Source organism: Hyaena hyaena, unplaced genomic scaffold (assembly GCF_003009895.1).
Source record: "Hyaena hyaena isolate Hyena2069 unplaced genomic scaffold, ASM300989v1 scaffold_234, whole genome shotgun sequence".
NCBI classification, from domain to species: Eukaryota; Metazoa; Chordata; class Mammalia; order Carnivora; family Hyaenidae; genus Hyaena; species Hyaena hyaena.
This window is the reverse complement of record NW_024080865.1, coordinates 1,235,340-1,255,383: the sequence shown is the minus strand read 5'-3', so window position 1 is coordinate 1,255,383 and position 20,044 is coordinate 1,235,340. Positions and strand designations below refer to the sequence as shown.

At 44.2% G+C, this 20,044-nt stretch overlaps 1 protein-coding gene across 8 annotated transcripts; it reads left to right on the top strand.

The window, feature by feature from the left end:
- The first annotated feature begins 1,015 nt into the window (after nucleotides 1-1,015).
- CDV3 (CDV3 homolog) lies at nucleotides 1,016-19,276 on the top strand. 8 transcript variants are annotated; one of them, XM_039243860.1, is made up of 6 exons: nucleotides 3,638-4,280; nucleotides 5,010-5,086; nucleotides 12,537-12,682; nucleotides 15,522-15,681; nucleotides 16,917-16,966; nucleotides 17,095-17,282. In XM_039243860.1, exons 1-6 carry the CDS (start codon nucleotides 4,041-4,043, stop codon nucleotides 17,100-17,102), a joined length of 681 nt encoding a protein of 226 aa, XP_039099791.1. In that variant the 5' UTR covers nucleotides 3,638-4,040; the 3' UTR covers nucleotides 17,103-17,282. The 8 variants fall into 8 exon arrangements, with proteins under 8 accessions (XP_039099795.1, XP_039099791.1, XP_039099793.1 ...); XM_039243864.1 differs by lacking the exon at nucleotides 3,638-4,280 and adding an exon at nucleotides 1,016-1,248 and having other exon boundaries at nucleotides 16,917-17,282; XM_039243862.1 differs by lacking the exons at nucleotides 16,917-16,966; nucleotides 17,095-17,282 and adding an exon at nucleotides 17,369-19,276.
- The last annotated feature ends 768 nt before the right edge of the window (nucleotides 19,277-20,044 follow it).

Below are 20,044 nucleotides of genomic sequence, written 5' to 3'. Positions count from 1 at the left end.
CAGCCTTTTATGTCTCTCTGGAATCAGGCTTCTCTGGCTAGCCACTAGTGTCTGGTACTTCATTCCTCTTGCTATCCATTCACCCTCTGACAAGGGCCTTAATGTCAAGGATGAGCCGAGGAGGGACTTGAGGTTGAGGGAGACAGTCAAACTCTTTGTTATACGTGGCAGAGTATGTGTTCTAAAGCCAACAGAGAACAATTTTAAGGAACACTTTTAGATAGTTCGTTTTTGTTTATTCCCCTATTAATGCAACAAAAATTAAGGACTACTGGAGACATTTTACATTCTACAAACTTCAAATACCTGTGTGAAATAGGCTGATGCCGACACCGTTCCTACCTTCCAGGGTTTTCACTGGCTATAGTTGTATGTACATATACCTGTGTGTTTGTTTCTGGTAGCAGATTACCATATGGTAAGCTCTGTGAGGGTAGGGCCTATCTCTGACTTGCTTATCTTTAACTCCTATCATAAGGCCTGGCATACAGTAGGTGCTCATTAAAAAAAAAAAGTTTTACATAAATTAATGAGTGAGTGAATGAATGAATGAGGTTAAACAACAAAAAATATCATGGAAATACCAGGCAGGCATCAAATACTATATCAAACAAAGGGTCTCTGGACCTTTAAAGGTCAGGAGCCAGGCTGCCTGTACAAGTCAGCAAGGCTCCCCAGGGCAAGTAACCTGAAAACATTTGCTCCCCAGCTGGAAAAGGCTGGTGGAACAGCTCAGGCAGTAGCACAGACTGCCTCACAGATGTGAGAGGAAGCCACAAATGAAAAGTTGCTCCCTATTTCCTGGCAAGCTCTTTGGCCAGCATGAGCCGCATTCCTTTGAGCTGAGCATGTGTGGAATTTCCAGCCTAGGTAGCAGAATGGAACTTGGAACAAATAGCTCAGCAAAAAAAGAACCCAGGGACAATGGGACTGGACCCAGCTGCCCTTTGCCAGCTCTTGAGCTCACAGAATATTGGCTCAGTGGGCCTTGTTGAGGGAGATAAATGACGTCTTTTGGATTGTACCACTTCAGAGGTCTCAGAGACATTTCCATGTTCAGACAGCACTAAAATCCTTAGAAGATACGCTGAGATATCTAGGAATGGTCTGAGTCCTCACCACTGTTCAACTTTCTATCTAGCAAGAACAAATTAAGGCCTCTTTTGCTTTATAGATGGGGAAGGTCTAAAAATTGGACTGTCGAGGAGAAGAAACCTTCATCAAGAGAAAGCTGGAGGATGCTTCAAGGTGAGGGCAGGTGATGATGAGAGAGTGATGGCAGGATTCAGCGCCCTGTGTAATCAATCTGGAGGACAGTGTCAGGGGAAATTTAAGAGGAACTGGTGGGAATATATGCTGTCAGTTTCAGGGCAGAGGATTCAAATAGGAAGGGATCAGCTTCTTGGTGGAGACAATAACTACAGACAATAACACAACCACGAAGATACTGGTCTCTCCACTGGCCTGACCTGAATTTCTTACATAAGATCATGTTCTGGGAGCATGTCATGAATCACACTGAAAAACATAGTGGGGATTTCTGCCGGGTCAACCCTCAACTGCAATTCCTTCTCTGCATTTTCCCGAGTCATGAATTCCTTCAAGACACTGATACGTTGATGGAGACCTAAGAAAGGAGAGACTGAACTCCAGTTATTCATATCTCGATCTTCTTGATTATAAGGGAGTTGAAGGCACGAATGACGGATTACTCAACCTAGAATAGGCCACATAACCTTAAATATAGCTAAATAGGTGCTTCATAGATGAGGAAAGAAAGAACCAAAGGAAGCAAGCAAAGAAGGGAAAGGAAGAAAAATGTTACAAAGATGTTAAGGGAGGTGGAGTGGGGACAGTACTTAACTTGGCCTGCATCACAGGAAGATATGTAGTGTCACAGAAGGACACTGTGTCACCTAGCTCCCATCTTGGGGGGTGGGGGGTAGTTAATATTTGGGGAATAATATGTAAGCTTGCTGTTGCTCAAGGTTAGGTACCTGATTTACTTTGCTGACATATTCTGGACTTAGTTCTTTTAATAGTAGTGGAGGTGCGGGAGGGAGGGAAGATACGTTTAAATGGGGAAACTGTAAAGGAAAAGACAAAGAAGCAGCTCCATTTACTGGATGTGCTGTATCTACCCCATGAAGCTACTAACAGTCTGAGTCATTTCCTCAGTGGCTGTTCTCTCCTCTGTCCTTAGGAGGAAGTGGAAAGTCTAATACATTACGGCACCTTTTTCTTTTCTTTTTTTTTAATTTTTAAAAAAAGTTTTATTTTGAGAGAGTGTGAGTGGGGGAGGGGGTGAGAAAGAGAGAATCTTAAGCAGGCTCCACGCTCAGTGCAGAAGGCAACACAGGGCTTGATCTCATGACCATGAGATAATGACCTGAGCCAAAATCAAGAGTGGGCTGCTCAACCAACTGAGCCACCCAGGTACCCCTAGGCCACCTTTTTCATGTTAAAGAATTCCTGGGGCCCCTGGGTGGCTCAGTAGGCTAAGCTTCAGACTCTTGATTTCAGCCCAGGTCATGATCTCTGGGATCTGAGTTCCAAAACAGGCTCCGCGTTGAGCCTGGAGCCTGCTTAAGATTCTCTCTCCCTCTCTCTCTCCGAATAAATAAACTTAGAAAAGAAAGGGAAAAAAGGATTCTTTTCATTCTCAAGACCCAGAAAGTACTTAACGGTAAGACCAGGTTTGACTTGGGTATTTTATCCCTACCCTATGACACATCATTCTCCTTTTATCAGATATAAAAGCTAAAGCTAAATTGCAGCCATCGTCTAGACTCAAGTCAGGGCAAGGAGCACTATTTAAATGTCTTAAAGTTATGTATTTCGCATCCAATGCGTGTTAGTGCTGGGAAGCGAAGAGGTCCTCTTTTCCCACATAGCTAATGCCCCCATCTTATAAATCAGAAGCTTGAGGATCAGATTTCTTTAGCTTGACCTTGGTAGACCTATCTAGGAGCGGATGGAGTCCAGACAAAAATCAATCCGCGTCTCCCTACCTACTGGCTTACTAAAGATCTTTTCCGACAGGACCTAAACGTTAAGCTCACTGATCCTCTCACTTTTCTAATCACTTCGTCAAATGAAAATTAAAACTCGTCAGAGCAGAGAGGGTGGAAGTACAGCGTGGAGCGAAGGAAGAGGTGCCATCTCTACCACAGCCAGCTTAACATAATGCCTTTCCGTTTCGCCAAAGTTCAAGGCACAAGGCCACAGTTCACTCTGGGCGAGCAGACACGCGTGCATCCTACGCATGCGCTCAGAGGGGACCCGCCCGCCCCTTTCACCGGACCTCTTCAGCCAAGTCACCAATTAGCCCTCCAAATGCCCGCCCTCAAGGCTAAACCCTCGGCCAATCCGGAGACAAGAGCCATCAGGCACATCACTTATGCAGCATACACCCTTCTCCCCCCGTCCCAAGGCCCCGCCCCGTCTGAGGCAGGGATTGTCGCCTAAGCGCTTCGTTCTGGCACCTGATTGGCTCCTCTCCCAGCCCCGCCTCTGTCTCCTCCCACAGCCCTCCCCTCCACCGCCCCTCAGCGGCGGGCGGAGCTAAGTACGCAGGCGCGGGCGCTGCCTCTCTCTTCTAGTGGCCCGCCCTCCCTCCTCCCCCTCCCTCCCCTCCCCACCCCCTCTCCCTTCCTTTCCCGGCGTGCGCGCGCGGGTCTTCCTCCTGCACGCGCCGCCGCTAGCCGGGCACTCTCGCCGAGTCTCTGGCCCGCGCGTTCCTTTTCCCCTCCGGCTGCGGAGCGGACAGGATCCTGCACGGCGGTCGCGGCAGTAGCTGCAGCCCCGGCAGCCGCGAGGGGCAGGAGCAGCGCGCGATCCCCCAGGCGGACCGTACCACCGCCCGTCAGCACGCAGGGGGAACCTCCCGCCCCGCCACACTCGCCTCGGCGACCCCGCGGGGCTGAGGCGTCGCCGCGCCCGGGAGCGTGATCGCAGAGCCGGCCTCGACCCGGAGCTCGGAGCCCCGCGGGCCGCGCCCGCCGCCGGCCCCACCCATCCGGGCCGTGGAGGCTGCGGCCATGGCCGAGACGGAGGAGCGGAGCCTAGATAACTTCTTCGCCAAGAGGGACAAGAAGAAGAAGAAGGAGCGGAGCAGCCGAGCCGCGAGCGCCGCGGGCGCGGCGGGCGGCGCCGGCGGGAGCAGCGGAGCCGCGGGCGCGGCGGGCGGCGGGGCGGGCGCGGGGGCCCGACCGAGCGACAGCGGGACCGCGGGCGCGGGGGCCGCGGGCTCCGGGGCCGCCACCAAGGCCGTGACTAAGGTGAGGGGCTGGGAGGCCGGTGTTTCGGGGCCGGGCCGCGCGCTTGCGCCCCTGTGCCCGCCCCCGCCAGCCGCCCACGGGGGGAAGCGTCCGGGAGGGGCCGGCCATGTGACGGGGGCTTCCCACCCCGGGCTGGCGCCCCTCTCCTCGCGGGACCCCCACCCACCGCCCCCAGCCCGCTCCCGCCTCTCCACCTCGTGTCGCCGGCCCGGCCCGAGACCCGGAACCCGGCACCCTCGAGGGGAAAAGGGTCTGGGGCCGAAGTGCCCGGCCCAGAGCAGCGTTTATCGGGTGACGTCTGCTCTGAGACTCTTGAGTAATTTGGCGTTCCGACTTCAGCCTAGTCGTCTGAGCTGAATTTTTTAACAATCGCATTTGTGGCAGCTCTGAGCGGCAGGGCTTGGCCTGTAAGCCTGTAACAGTGTCTCAACATTAAGGTAGACGTTTAGTTGTGGGGTTACTATTGACTTTCTCATTCGACTTTTCCTGGTTGCCTTTAAAGTAACCTCTCTCTTGAAGGGAGCGGTGGAAGTAAAAGAAATTTGACTGCTGGGCACGTTTGTCCTCCAGGCCAGTCGGCCTCGGGATCAAGTAAGGGTTTTGGCCAGAAAATGAGTCTATACTTTAGGTTCCAGACACTTGATTCCCTTTTCATACATAGTCCGATATTTGCCTTAGTTGTATTTTAACAAATAGCTTTAAGTGATCAAATGGTTGTGTGTTTTACAGGATGAAGATGAGTGGAAAGAATTTGAACAAAAAGAGGTTGATTACAGCGGCCTGAGAGTTCAGGCGATGCAAATAAGGTATGATCTGTTTACTAACGTGTTTAGATAACCCTTAGGATAGGTGGTGTTTGGTTTTTCTCTGGCCCCTAAGGCATCACAGTGGCCTCCTGCTTTAGATACGCTTATTAGGGCTGTAGTGGTTGTGTCCCTGATGGCAGTCCTTCTATATGCTGATCAAATTAGCTGCCAGCTCCCAAATCCTGTGAGAGCTTGCCTCCTTGGGACAGCTAAAATGAAATGGATTTTGTGGCCTTCAAGATTTTTACTTTCAGTATTGATGGGTTGGACGACGTGGTTTTCAGATCCTCTCCCATAGGCAAGTTCATCTGTATTTTTGTAACTGGAGCATACTAAGAAGTACAGATTTTAGGTGTTCATACAGTGAGACCACCCTGTGAAATCAACAGCGAGGTCAAGAAAGAAAACGTCGCTGCTGAGTCCGTTTAGTCCCTGCCTTCGCTCCCTAAGACTAACCACAGTCCTAACACTGTAGATTAATTTTCCCGAGGATGTTATAGGGATTGTATTAGACAGTCCAAGCATGTTATTTTTAAAGTTCCAGAAAACGGGATTTTTTAAAAAAAAAACTGGGTTGGTTGCCTTAATGTGTTTGAAATTAACATATTAAGTCCAATCTGTGGCATTTCATTTCAGATTCTTGTAAATTAGTGTCATTTTAATGGGCTCATAAAGTAGAATAAAACAAGTGAATATCTGGTTCCACCATTGTAAGATAAACACTCTTTAATCTCTGTTTAAAGAAATAAATGAGATCCTACTGAAGTGTCTTCAGTTTAAAGTTTGCAGTTTGTAGACTCCAGTGACCACGTGGTGCACTGAAGGAAGTAATTTTCCTTAACGAGAAGACTGTCCTTTGACTTCTCTAAATGGTGACATTTACAGCATTGAGTAACTTTTTCAAAAACCGGGGCTAATATTTTCGACATTAGTGGCATTCCTCCTGCCATGAGGCATTACTGGGTTCTCCCACATTGTTTCATGAGCTTAACCAAAGTGAAACCTGACTGATAGTGGGAGACTTTTTAGGAAATGAGGCTTTTCCACCCTTGAAGCTCTTTTGTAGTAACGCTAGGTAGAAGTGATTAGACTGCAGTTTTATTCCCAACCGCTTCTTGAATTTGTGTGTTAGATGTGGTGGAGTTGAGAAAATATCCCTGTTTGGGGCGCCTGGGTGGCTCCATTGGTTGAGCAACTAACTCTTGATTTCAGCTCAGGTCATGATCTTAGGGTTGGTCAGATTGAGCCCCTTTGAGAACCCTGCTTGGGATTCTGTCTGTCTCAGCCCCTCCCCATGTGTGCGCGCTCCCTCTCGCTCTCTTTTTTAAGAAGAGAGAATATCTCTGTTTTCTTCTGGGGCTTGCCCTGTAAAAATGAAGAGGGGGTGATGTGAAGTCCTTAATCCTTGGAGGTTGTGGAACTGCCTGTGTATGTGGCTCCTGTTCAGCTGTAGATTGAGGCTCTAAGTCTGCCTTTCCTGATCACAGGCCCTTGACCGCACACGTTCTGTAGATTTGAATGACAAGAAGGGTAGTGTTTGGTCATGAGAACTTACTGAGCAAGAGTAGCACTTGCTGAGGGGGAAAGGTTTCAGAGTCACTGAATGCTAGAAATGGATTTTTTTATATTATGGAGGATATTTAAACTACCTATTTTTATGTCATTGCCTATATATTCCATATCCATATTCAAGATTACTTTTTGTCTTTCTTTTTGGCCACTCCAGAGGTGAGGAAACATTTAAGTCATTTCTTTCTTTCACCTTTGCCAGGGGCGCAGGTGAATCTCAGCTGGGCTAGTATGAGTGTTTAAGTTCTGCTTGGCCTGAAGCAGGCCAGCTTTTAATGTTGTTTTTTCATTTTTCTTAGCATGTAGTCATTTCTCCTACGTGGTCCTCCACGTCTTCCTCTACCCTGCTAACACTGAAAACATACCTTCAGGAAGCTGCTTTTTGGATCCTCAGTCATTGTGGAATCTGGAATGTATATTTCCATTGCCTTCATAAATCACTGAATAAAGAGGGATCTAACAGCCTTCAGGAAAGACTTGGGTGTGAGAAGTCATCTGAAGTTTAATAACAATGACTAATATTTTCACTCTGTATACTGAAAAACCTTGTAAACTTTGTATTAAATGGTCTTGATCCTGAAAGTGGGGTTGGGATCCCCAAGGAAAGACACTTTGGTTCATAGAAGTGGAAGTAGGTTACTCACATAAGTGGGGTGGAGTTGATAATGTCTCAAAAACATGGGCTTTGGAGATAGACAAACCTGGCTTTGCACTTTAGCCTGCGGCTTATGTGTGACCTTGGGCAGGTTGGTTGGTTGTTGAATGTTGGTTGTGATCTGCAAAATTGAGATAACGGCTGGGATTGTTGTGAGGATTTTTGAATAGGGTATTTGTAAAATACCCATTTGGTGATATTAACTGTCTCTATTCAGTAGGTACATTAGGATGATCTAGTCTTAGGAATTTCTCTGTTATTTACCATGAGATACCTGGTTTATAGTACCAAGATTTGAGGGAAAGGGTAGTGGAGACACATAAGATTACCATGACTGGTAGACTCTGGTGAGTCAGTTCACCCGAGACCTAATAGGAGAAAATTACATGTTCAGATTGGCATTGGTATAACCATACAAAACTCCCTCTATCAGGAATGTTAAACATTGCTGTAGACCTTCAATTGAATTCTATAGCTTGGTCTTTTTAGGCAGAAACCCTTAGAATGGGGGCAGAGAAATAAGATCTTTTCTCAGAGAAATTGGGGCGGGTGGTTCTTTGTGCCTTTAATCTGTTACCTTTTTCTGTGAGAGAGGCAGCCTTACCATCTTAGAATGAGATAAGGGAATATGAAACTTTGGAGATTGACTTAAAGTATCTTGAAATTTTCAGCCTTATAATTACAAATTTTTTCATCCAACTTTTTGTTCTGAAAAATTAGAAACCTCAGGAAAGTTGCAAGAATAGTAGAATAAGTGCCCATGTATGTATATACATATATATGTTATATATATTATAATATATATAATGATCTGATCATTTTTGCCTTATTGCTTTATCTTCAGTCAGCTACAGAAATGGCCTATCACCTTAAAATTCTGGACACTACACCCTGTGGTAGGTTAGCATGCTGGACCTTTATTGAAAATATGTGCATTTGAGAGAGGAAATTTTTGAGGGGTACCTGGCTGGCTCAGTTGGTGGAGCATAGGACTCTTGATCTCAGGGTTATAAGTTCAAGCCCCACGTTGGGTATCAAGACTACTTAAACTCTTTTTAAAAAAGGAAATTTTCATTAGCAACAAACATGATACTAATATCCTACCACACATTTACTAACTAACTCAAGATTTAAGTACCAACAGTATTATTATAAGACCTTGTGTCAAATTTTGTATCTAAATTAATAGATGTATTCAAGGTCATCATTTATACACAGGTTCTTCAGAGGAGTGCCATTGGGATCGTGATAAAAAGAAGGGACCTAACACTGGAGCTTAGATTGTTGGTTGATTTGATAGTAGGACCTGTGACCTCTCCTCTTTAAAATGGATTTTGGGGAGAAAGAAGGATTTCGTTTAATATTTGAAGTTCATAAATGTTGAGCACCTTTCAATAAAGAATTGAGTTCTTGGAGCCCGGTGGGCTTTTTTTTAGGAACCTTCTTAAGAAATGTAGACCTTTAAACCCATTATGTGGAGCTGACTAAGTTGTTATTTGAAGAAATCACTCCTGCATCCAAGCTGGATTCCTTGTAGCAAATATTTGTGTCAAGGAGGTGTGCCAGACATCAGGATTGTAGAAATAATTCCTGCTCTACTAAACGCCTAGATCATTTCAGTGATGTGCAGGCTGCTGTGGAACACAGGAGAGAGGCACTTGGTCTGCTGTGCAGGGATGGAGAAGGAGTCCTTGGAGGAGGTGCAGTGCCATTTTAGGCTGCCAGCATAGCTCATCGGGCCACGTCCATCTTCATTTTGCTGTTGTGACAGTGGTTAGATAATAAATAGGGTCAAACCAGTGGAGGTGCCTACCATTCTCACAGAAGTACAGTCATCTGGATTTAATCCTACTGTTGGGATGCATAAATTCTCGTGTAGTTTCCCTTGAGATAAAGAGGTAAGAATGTTCCATCTTTATTAACAAATTGCTGCAGGATGTGTAATCTTGATCAACTTTACTGAAAGTGAGTTTCTCAACATTAGAGCTCTGAAGAGGATAAAATGAAATAAAGAGGCAACATGAAAGAATATGGGCTCTGGAGACCCAGGGTTTGGCGACGCTACTTTGTAGCCCTGGGGGAGTGACTTAATGTCCAAGTGTAGTTTCCTCCTGTGTCAGTGAGCCTCCTGCCTGCCTTGGTGTTATTGTGAGGTTTAACTTGGCAAAGTGGTAGGACTCTTTCCCGGCCTCCTGGATGCTCTGTAAATATTCCCTTTGCTAACATCATCATTCCCCCCACACCACGAACAGTACCTTACAGACTTTTGCATATTTAAGACTGTATACTTTAAAATTGATAATATACTTACAAGTAGCAGTGTAGTGTTTGGAAATGTGAAATTTAGCTGATGAGAAGCTATGTATATTTTGAGTCAAACACGATTTTAGCCTAATTGACTTCTGTGGAATTAATTCTTCGCAGCATTTGTCTTACTATGGTATTTAGAGATTTGACATTTTCTGGAGTATGTAAATATGGAAAATAATCAGATATTTAAATCATTTCTGCCCTGCCCTTAGTACGAGGGCATTTTGGCAAGGCTCTTAGCATCTGTGGGCTTTAGTGCCCTCTCTGGGATGAAGGGTCCTGACTAGACAGTTTCCAGTGTTTTGTTTAACTATTAGTTCAGAATGTTAAACCAGAATATTAACTTGTCTTATGTTTATTATTACCGATATAAAATTCTAATTAAACAAGTCATTCTTATTTCTTAGTAATAGTTTATAATTTCAAGGGATTTTTAGATTTGTGATTAATTCAGTTCTTCACTGGACTCTGAGGAAGAAGAGGTAATAAACACTAGACAATAAAGGAACCTTCTTTCACAGCGGGCCATCAGCATTCTATCAGACCAAATTGGGGGTTCTATTTAATATTTTATTGTGAATTACAAAAACTATTTAAAGGACATTTGAAAACTATAACAGCATAAAGAAATGTATTCGATTTATCCATAGTCCGTTCTGCTTAGGGATAATCAGTATTAGGATTTTTTGGTCTTCAGTTAATTGTTTACTACAAGCTGATAATTCTGGGGTTTAGCTACATTAATCACCAAATATTAAAGTACTTTATAGAAAACTGTGTCTTAAGAGTCCAGGATATGTATTTGAAAAACAGTGATTCAGCACATTTTGCTGAGTTAACTGTTTGCAAATGTAAATGACCAACTGAAATGAAAGCTTACATACCTTGGGGTATAGATGAGAATAAAAGTGCCATGAACGTTCTTAAAGCTTTATTAGGGATCTTCCTGTCTCGCCGGGATTGGGGTGCTGGGATATTACTAACAAGTGTGATGGTACATAACACCGTGTTTTCACTCCTGAACCAATATTAAAGCGTAACTGCATTGCCATGGGTTCAGAAGTGAGTAACTAAAAACAATTGGCATAGAGTGGATAGTACTTCCGTTTGGATACTGCTGTATCCAAACCCCCATACCTGGTCATTCATTCCCACGTATAAACTTTAGGAAACAGGGTCATAGGGCTTGGTTTCTATTTTTAAAAATCCATTTAAGGGGCACCTGGGTGGCTTGGTCAGTTAAGTGTCTGACTCTTGATTTTTAGCTCAAGTCGTGATCTCATGTTAGAGCCCCTCATCAGGCTCTGCACTGACAATAGGGAGCCTGCTTGACAGTCTCTCTCTCTCTGCCCCTCCTGTGCACGCTTACTCACTCTCTCAAACTAAAACTTTTAAAACACTCATTTAAAAAGAACATGTCTTCAAAAAAACCCATGTTTTCACATTGTGGGTTTTAGGAAATTGAGTTTTGTTCTGTTTTAGTTGTTCCTAATAATGTGGTGGCATCTGCGCCACTTGTTTGAAGCTCAAATGCATATTAAAAAGCAGGTAATAGTAAACAATTAACAGCGCTTAGTATGTGCCAGGCACTGTTCTCGGGGCTTTGTGTCTGTTAACTCAGTCTTGCTGTTCTCCCCATTTTACATATTTTACATATGTGGATGGAAACTGAGGCATATAAAAGTTAAGTGCCATAGTGAGTCTCTGGCTAGTAAGTGGCAGAACCAGGCAATCTGGCTTTAGAATCTGCTCATAAGTACCTACTGCATGAACAAAATAAAATCATGCATTCTAGCACCTAGCTACTTTAAATTTTTTTAAATCATGGGTGCCTGGGTGGCTCAGTGGGTTGGGCATCTAACTCTTGATTTTGGCTCAGATCATGAACAAAAAGAAACTGAAAGGTGGCTTGGCCATATTCTCCATTCTTTTTTCCACTCGAACAATAGTCTTAAATAACATTGTGCTACAAATGCAGAGGGAAAATGAGTCCGTTCCCCTCTCCCCTTCCCGATTGCCACCCTAAGCCTCTAAATTTGGTGGACATTGTCTTTGAAATGTGTATGTGTCTTTAAAGGAGACCATTAGTTATTCAAGAAAGTTGTCTTATAGCCAGGATTTCCCTCGAAATGGAAGGAAAGCACACTTAGATGTCCTTTTGCAGAAGCCAAGAGAGGCCATGCTGATCCTCAAGGCCACACGGTAGGGTGTAGGGTGGGAGTCCTCTGTATGTTGTTACAGCCATGATCACTGATTAGGTATCAGAGGGAAACATGTCTAAAAGTGGAAGGTTGGCCAGCTTTAGGCAACATCTCTTTTTTTCACTAGGAGAAGAGAGGGTGACCCAAATGGTAAAGGAGGTTGATAGGCTAAAGTTCTAGGAAAAACTACCATTGTCATAGAAAACAATTCATGGAAAGGCTGGTAGTGTGCCAGAGGTGGCATCAGCAAGGGCAAATAGCTGTAAAAAGGAAGTTAGATTTGACAATTAACTCACTGATTTCGAGTTTTTGTATTCTCTTCTTTTGTAAATGGGTGACATATCTGGTGATCGGGACCAGGTCTCTATATATTCTCTGTGTCAAACAGTAGGGACTGGCACTAATAAAAGTCTGTAGCACCAATGTAAACACTGAACACGTACGTTTTCTCTATTGGAATGTGAATTCTAATTTTGAGAGTATTTTGTAATCTGTACTAAACGATTAGCCAGTGACATACAACTTGCAAGGACCATTTCATCCCCGAAAATAATGCTTACCATGAGTGCTAAAGAAGTGGGGGATTTGGGCTCTGACAAGGTTAAGGGACTTCTCTAAGGTCACGCAGACACCAGCATTGATTGAACTAAGGGTTGGGACTGACAGTTTTCCTGGTGGTTCTGTAATGGAGTTCTCTCATTTGCTTTTCCAACAGCGAAAAGGAAGAAGAAGATAATGAAAAAAGAGAAGATCCAGGTGATAATTGGGAAGAAGGTGGAGGTGGTGGTGGTGGTGTCGAAAAGTCTTCGGGTCCCTGGAATAAAACCGCTCCGGTACAAGCACCTCCTGCTGCAGTAATTGGTAATCTTCATGTTTTATTCTCATAAAGACACCTAGGTATGAGTTTACATATGGTTAGCTTTCAGCTCCATGAGTGCTGTGGTAAAACGAGAGGGGTTCCTTTCTGTTCTTGGGGGAGAAGTTTGTACGTGTCTGTCTAAAGATTTTTACATCCTAAGTAAAGGAATTTGGAAGTTAAGATTTGTGCTTTTCTGTAGGCTGCTTACATTTATATGTAAAGTAACCCTTGCCAAATTTAAATATTTAAGTCGTTTTACTTTTTGACATCTGGCTAATGGAGATTGAGTACCTGTGTTTCCACCTATGGTCCGTCCCCCCCCCCCATTTCACTGTCTTGAAGCATGAATTCTCAGAAGGGCAGATTTTTATACAGAATAATATAAAGAACAACAAATCTTACTGCCCAGAGATCATAGATAACTACTGTGTATCAACATTCTCGCATCCTTTTTAGCCCTTTGCTATGTTATGCGTGTTTTTCAATTTAACTTTTTTTATTTTTGAGAGCATGTGAGGGAGGGGCAGAAAGGCGGGGGGCACAGTTTCCAAAGCATGTTTTGTGCGGACAGCAGAGCTCTTAACATGGTTCACTGCATCTGTCCCTGATCCTGATGACCTCAGGAATGCTAAACTCGTTTCCCAGTCCCCGTCCTCAGTCGATTTGCCACATCACGCAACATTTGCTGTAGCTGATCACCCCTGAAACACACTTTTCCAGGACCCCACAGTCTCCTGCCCCCTCCGTGGTTGGCTCCTAGACTCCCTGGCTGGGTTCTCCCCTTCTCCCCTGCCTCTAAGTGACATTGTGCCCCAGTGCGCTCAGTCCTTGCCTCACTCTTCTCCGTGCCCTTACTCCCCTGGCAGTCTCCACATGCCAGCGGCTCCGAAATTCCCATCCACTCAGATCTCCCCTGACCTCCACACACATAGATCTGAACCGCCTGTCCAGCACCTCAGTATCCACATAGCCGAAGCTGAACCCTTCATGTAGAGTTGACCCCAAAACATTATATAAATTACTGCAGTGACCTCTTAACTGGTTGGCCTGCTTCCCTACATACACTGCTCCCAGCACAACCAGTGGCCAGTGCAGTGATCTTTTCAAATGTGACAGAATGTGTCCCTGTGCTGTTGACAAACCTCCAGCGGTATTCCCTGTAGTCAGAATAGAAGCTAAAGTTCTCACTTGCAGCACCTTAGATACCTGTCTTGGGACCCCTTTTTCTGACTTAGTCTTTCTTTTAATCAGGTCCTTGCTCACTCTGCTCCTTGAACATACCAGGCACATTGCTGCTGCAGGCCCTTTGTGCATATTATTTTCAGCCCGAATTCTCTTTCGTTTATGCTGGGAGTCTCTAAGTAAGCTCTTTCTGTAAAGGGCCAGATGATAGGTAATTGCACTTTTGAGAGCCACGCAGAAGACTATTTTAATTACTCAGCTCTGCTCTTAAACAGCACAAAAGCAGCCACAGACAGTATGTACACCCATCGAGTGTAGCCGTGTCCCAGTCAGACATTTGTAGTATCAGTAGTCCGCCCGATCCAGCTTGTTTATCAACGCGTTACGCTGGCTGCCTTCTGTCCGGCCTCGTTCATTTTTTCCTCGTCACTGACGCCCTTCCTGTCATGTGCTCCTTGTACAAACTCTTCCCGCACCTTACATATTTGATTTCCTTACTCTGGGATAACACTGTCCACTAGTCCTTTTGCGGTGATAGAATAGCACTGTTCACTGTAGTAGCCACTAGCCACATGTGGCTATTGATTGAGTACTTAAAATGCGACTAATATAAGTGAGGAACTGAATTTTTAAGTTTATTTCATTTTAAATAGCTGCATGTGGCTAGTGGCCAGAATCTACAGTCCATGAATGCCAGTCCTTACCATTTGTATCTTCACTGTGAACAGTACCTGACACAGAGCAGGTGCCTAGTAACTAATGAATGCATATTTTATTATAGCTTTCCCACGCTTAATTAAAAGCTGTATGAGACAATGAGCCTTTATGCATTATGTTGCAGCTAATAAATGTTGTAGGCGTTTATTTGAAAGGAAGTTTTTGATAAATGGAACAACATGTGAAATGCTGAATCCATGTTGAGAATGGGGAGAAAAAAATGAAACAAGATCCATTGATGATATGACCTTGAAATTAAGGATATCTGGTATATTCTTTTACTAGTCTTTCTTTATTTTAATGTTTATTTCTGAGAGAGACACAGTGTGAGCAGGGGAGGGTCAGAAAGAGCGGGAGGCACAGAATCCGAAACAGGCTCCAGGCTCTGAGCTGGCTGTCAGCACAGCGCCCAGCGCAGGGCTTGAACCCACGAATGGTCAAATCATGACCTGAGCCGAAGTCAGATGCTTAGCTGACTTAGCCACCCAGGCGCCCTCTTACTAGTCTTTTAGAATTAAAAATATGTACACAGTTAATTTAGTAAGTAAATTCTGTATGCTGGCATCTTATTTAACCCACCAAACAGGTAAAGACATCATTAATCCACACTTACGTAAACTGAGGGCTGATGTGGTCATACTCTTAAAGGCAGCCCCTCCTGGGCCTGTGTCTCAGGTCCAGCAGAGTCTTTGCCATTTCCAGTAAGTTTAATTCTAGAAAGAACTCATTTACCTAGGTAATTAAAACTGCACATGGGAGAAAAATTAGATTACTCTAGGAAAATAGAGTTTTTGCTTTCAGACGTTTTGTCAGGTAACTTTCTCTTTGGAGACTCATATAGGTATTGTTTTTTCTGTAATTATCAAATGATTGGGAATGTGGGATAGCTTACTAGAATGCCAGGCATTTGAATAGTTTCTCTGGACTGTTACAAAATGTTAGTTACAGAAACCCCGGAACCAGTGATGACTAGTGGTGTGTATAGGCCCCCTGGAGCCAGGTTAACCACAACGAGGAAAACACCGCAAGGCCCACCGGAAATCTACAGCGACACACAGTTCCCGTCCCTGCAGTCCACTGCCAAGCATGTAGAAAGCCGGAAGTAAGTACTCCAGCTCTCTTTTGTCTTGGCGCCCTGTCCCTTGCCCAGGAAATGGGAGAACCACGGGGGGTCCTGGTGGGGGCTGTGGAGAAAGGGCATCAAAGAGCCATGTTGTCTGCAGGTCTCTATCCCCAGTTTGTATATTGTTCTGTAGCTGTGACAGGTCTTGTCTAGTTAGAATTCTTCCTAACATGGAAACTAGAAATGTAGTAGATGAAAGATGTTGGCATCTATAAATCTAATAATAAAATAAAATAATCTTATTTCAGCAGGTACTTAAAATGAATGCTACCTGGAGTTAAATGACCACATATGGCACATCCACATCTTTTTTAGGGATATGAATTTTTAAAGTAAATAAAATGTAAAAGACATCAGATGGAAATACTGGTGGGGGGTTACTTTTAAAGTAAATCCCAGCCTTTTTGCCTACGAGAGCCTAGCTGGCTTGAATTGAAGCCTCCATGTTGACTTGATCCTCCACTCTGTCCTACAAAATGCCGGGCAGTGATTTCCCACACTTACCTTTCTTCATCGGACCCACTCACATAAAGAAGTGAGGAGAAATCACTGAATGACCAGTAGAACTTTACTTGAATAAGAAAACCATTGCCCTTATGTATAAGGAAAGAGATGTATTGTTACATTGTTTGCTAAAAATAAAAGTGACTCTTAGAAGGAATCACCGTGTCACTTAGATAGCCTTTTGACTTTCCAGTTGTCTTCAGGTTGGTCTGAAAACAAATTTTGCCACCACAGAAAACAGGACCATAGAGCTTCAGTGTTAGTGTTTTCTGTTCATTTGAATACTAGAAAATGATTTTATGTGCAAGTTTCCCCTGTTGGAAGCAGAGCATTCCTAAGTCAGAACGGCATAAAGCAGAGAGGATCCCTTACTTTGTGAAAGCTTGTGTTACGCCACTTCGCTTTCCCCGGAAGAACCTATGTTAGTGCGTGTTTTCACTGACTGAAAGGAATCTGGGGAGATGTTCGCCGCTGTGGGAAACAGCTGCTGCCGTCCTGATGTGGGTCTTCTACAGAAGCAGGTGGTGGAGCACAGACTTTCAGGAAGCAGGGGATACCTGTCCCCGTTTCCCTTCCCACTCCTCCCTCAGGTTACTTCTACGGGGTGGCTTGTTTTGCTTTTTGTCTTTTGTTTTTAATTTGAGGAAGAATATTTACACAGCGACCCAGTGAAGAAGAAATATTTACTGATTACATTTCTTTTCCCTTAGGGATAAAGAAATGGAGAAGAGCTTTGAAGTAGTAAGACACAAAACTAGAGGTAGGGATGAGGTTTCCAAAAACCAGGCTCTAAAACTTCAGCTAGACAACCAGTATGCTGTGCTTGAAAATCAGAAAAGCAGCCACACACAGTACAATTAAGGATTGGTCTTTGCTAACCCTTCTAAGGTAACTAAACCACAGCCACCCACCAGGAACAGCCGTTCATCATCCGATCTCTGCTGGACCCGCGGCCGATGCAGACCACTCGATATGTGACCGGCCCTATTGCACTCTGGATGCATAAGTGTCACACTGCTCTTTGTGTTACATGGATGTAGGGGGATTCTCGTTGTTCTATAAATGCGTGAACTAGATTCAGCAGTGTTCGTTCATTATTACTCTGCAAGTACAAAAGCAGAAACTGCAGCCAGTGGTCATTTCAAAATCTTTTTATGTTCAGATACTGAGCCTTCGTAAGGGCTGACTACCTCAGGTTTGCTGCACTCGTCGCGGACTTCATGTGGATCACTGCTCTGGACACGAAGGTTACAGCTAGTAAGTGTCGGTGTGAAGCCTGAAACCAGCTCTCCTGGACTCATCAGAAATCCTGCAGAAAGTCAGCCATCTGGGTTCTGATCTGCTGTAAAAGATGAAGATTTAAGTGACCTTAATTAACCTGTCCTGTGCCCCACCCTTAAGGCATACTCCGTAGTGGGCTGTGTTAGACTTCCTGGCACATGCCGCTCTCAAGAGAACTCTGTGTTCAGATAATCTGTGTAGAGCTGTGATTTTTATAATTTAAACTTTGAGTTGTGTCCTGAGGTAACCGTAAGTTAAATTCAACCAAACTTGGGTCCACCCAGTGGGACAGAGGGTGGGGAGGAGTGATCTTATTTCTTTTAGTGATTTTTTTTTTTAATTTGGGTAGTGCTTTTTCTGTGTTCCACATTAAGGCCTTTTTTCCTCTTTTTTTTTTTTTTTTGACTTGGAGTAAGTTCTTTGACAGCATATTGCTTGGTTGAGTAAGTAACCTGAAACATGCATTAGGATTGTGAAACGTCTCGTGAATTTGCCAATCCCTGGAGTGGAACCAAATAGGTTATAAAGGGCAGTGGATGCAGGGGGCTCTACTTCAGGTGCTGCTAAAGCCTCCTCCGATCAGGTCTACACTGTACGTGAACTGCAGTGGAGAGAGTGAGTTCTGCTCAGGCCACGTGATTCGCTGACCTGCCCTTATAAATTCAGAGCAACGGGAGCAGAGCCTTCACCTAAAACCCACTTAGGTTTCCACGGATCTTGCATGATCTTTGACAGGATTTCCAGATAGATTTGTACCCAAAATTTTAAGGTATTGGACATTCTGCAGATGCAGTGACTGTGCCAGCCAGCTTTCTTCTCAACCTTCTGGTACGTCTTATGTTCATCTGAAGAGTCAGGTGAGAGACAGGTGACATAGCACTTGTGTTTTTAATAATTACAGCTTAAACTGTCCAGTAATTTTTAGTCCTTAATGGGACTTCAGGAAGCTACCCAGGATTACTGAGAAGTCTTTCCATCTAATGAGATAGTCTGGTAATATACTAGTTTTGTATCTTTGGTTCAGTAGGAATACTTTAAAGTGGTATGTGACCGCTTGGTGCAGAGTCTGGGTTTCTCTCTAATAAATCCCTTTGCCAAATGCAGGAGTTGCAGACTTGCTACTGGCAAGAGTGAAGCAAATGAGGGAGTGACACTCTTCCTGTTGGGGGGGCATCTCCTCTGGGAGTTTAGTGTGGACAAAAGTGTCAGTGCAGGAATCAGCTCCTGGGAGTTGACAGTATCTCCTGACAGGACCTGCCCACCACACCGGGGCCACCGTGGCGTCTGAGGCAGCAGGCAGGACGCCTGGCCTCCCGTGTGTTGGGGCGAGTGGCTGAGCCAGCCAAGGAGAGGTTGGATGATTAAGCAAGAAACCAGGGATTGTTGGTTAGACTGAAGACTTCATTTGGGAACCAAAAATCTTAAATAATCTGTTGGACCTTGAGCCACATATTTCCCCTAAAAAGTACGCATTTTCTTTTCCAGCAAAATTTTGTTGGGGGTTATGTTATTGAGGAATGAACTGAGATGAACATGCGGAACTTTTATTTCATGGGATATTTACTAGAAATCTGAAGACCTGCAGGAGATACAAAGTTCCAACTCTTGTTATAACTTTTTAAAAGATTGTGAAATTATAAAGATGCACATGAATCAAGTTTTAATATACTGTATGATGGGTGGGTGAGGCTGTCCATTGTACCATTTCTTTCTTTGAATTCTCAGGCATGGTTTGGCAGTGCAGGAACTCTGTAACATTAACAAATTCAATAAAAAGTAAATATATGGATTTTGAGTCTGATAGTCTATTCTTTTCCCCCCACCTCCCCCATGGTTTTTATTCTTCATCTTTAACCTAGTCTGTTTTTGAAGTTGGTGTCATGCCTCAGTTGCTGTGGGAGGATGATAATCTCATCTCAGGGGTGAAAATCCAGGTTGATAAATGTTTGCAGCGTACTCTGTTAAAATGACAGATCTGGAACGGAAGTGGTAGATATTCTTCACCAAAGTTAAAGCATTGAAATATACTTTTTTTGTTACTGTATTACATTTTGTTGTCAAACCATGGCAACAGAATCTACAATTTTTACTGTGTGGAATAAAGATCTGGGGCCTTACCCCTTGAGAAGCATACAGTTTTCTTAAATGAGCCTTTTTAAATTTTGGGATTTGTGCTGCATTATAGTCCCTAAATTTGTAAGCTAGAAGAGTGTATTTCAAGTCCCTTTTGGTAATGGGAGTTTAAATGTTTAGTGGTAACAATTGCTATTTGGTCATTCTGGCTACTCTATAATATAGAGTGTTTTAACAGCCCTATTTAAAATAGAACACCTACAACGTGCCCGAGGGGCTCGGTCTGATGAGCATCAGGCTTTTGATTTCAGCTCTGATCATGATCCCAGGGTTGGGGCCAGTATGGAGCCTGTTTGGGCTTCCCTCTCCCTCTGCTCGCTTATTCTTTCTAAACAAACTTTTTGGGGTGCCTGGGTGGCTCAGTCGGTTAAGCGTCCAATTTTGGCTCAGGTCGTGATCTCACAGTTTGTGGGTTCAAGCCCCT

Coding starts and splice junctions, on each gene's coding strand:
- CDV3 (XM_039243858.1), top strand. CDS start 4,041: ATGGCCGAGACGGAGGAGCGGAGCCTAGATAACTTCTTCGCCAAGAGG. Junction 4,281..5,009: donor CCACCAAGGCCGTGACTAAG/GTGAGGGGCTGG, acceptor TGTGTTTTACAG/GATGAAGATGAGTGGAAAGA. Junction 12,683..15,521: donor ACCTCCTGCTGCAGTAATTG/GTAATCTTCATG, acceptor ACAAAATGTTAG/TTACAGAAACCCCGGAACCA.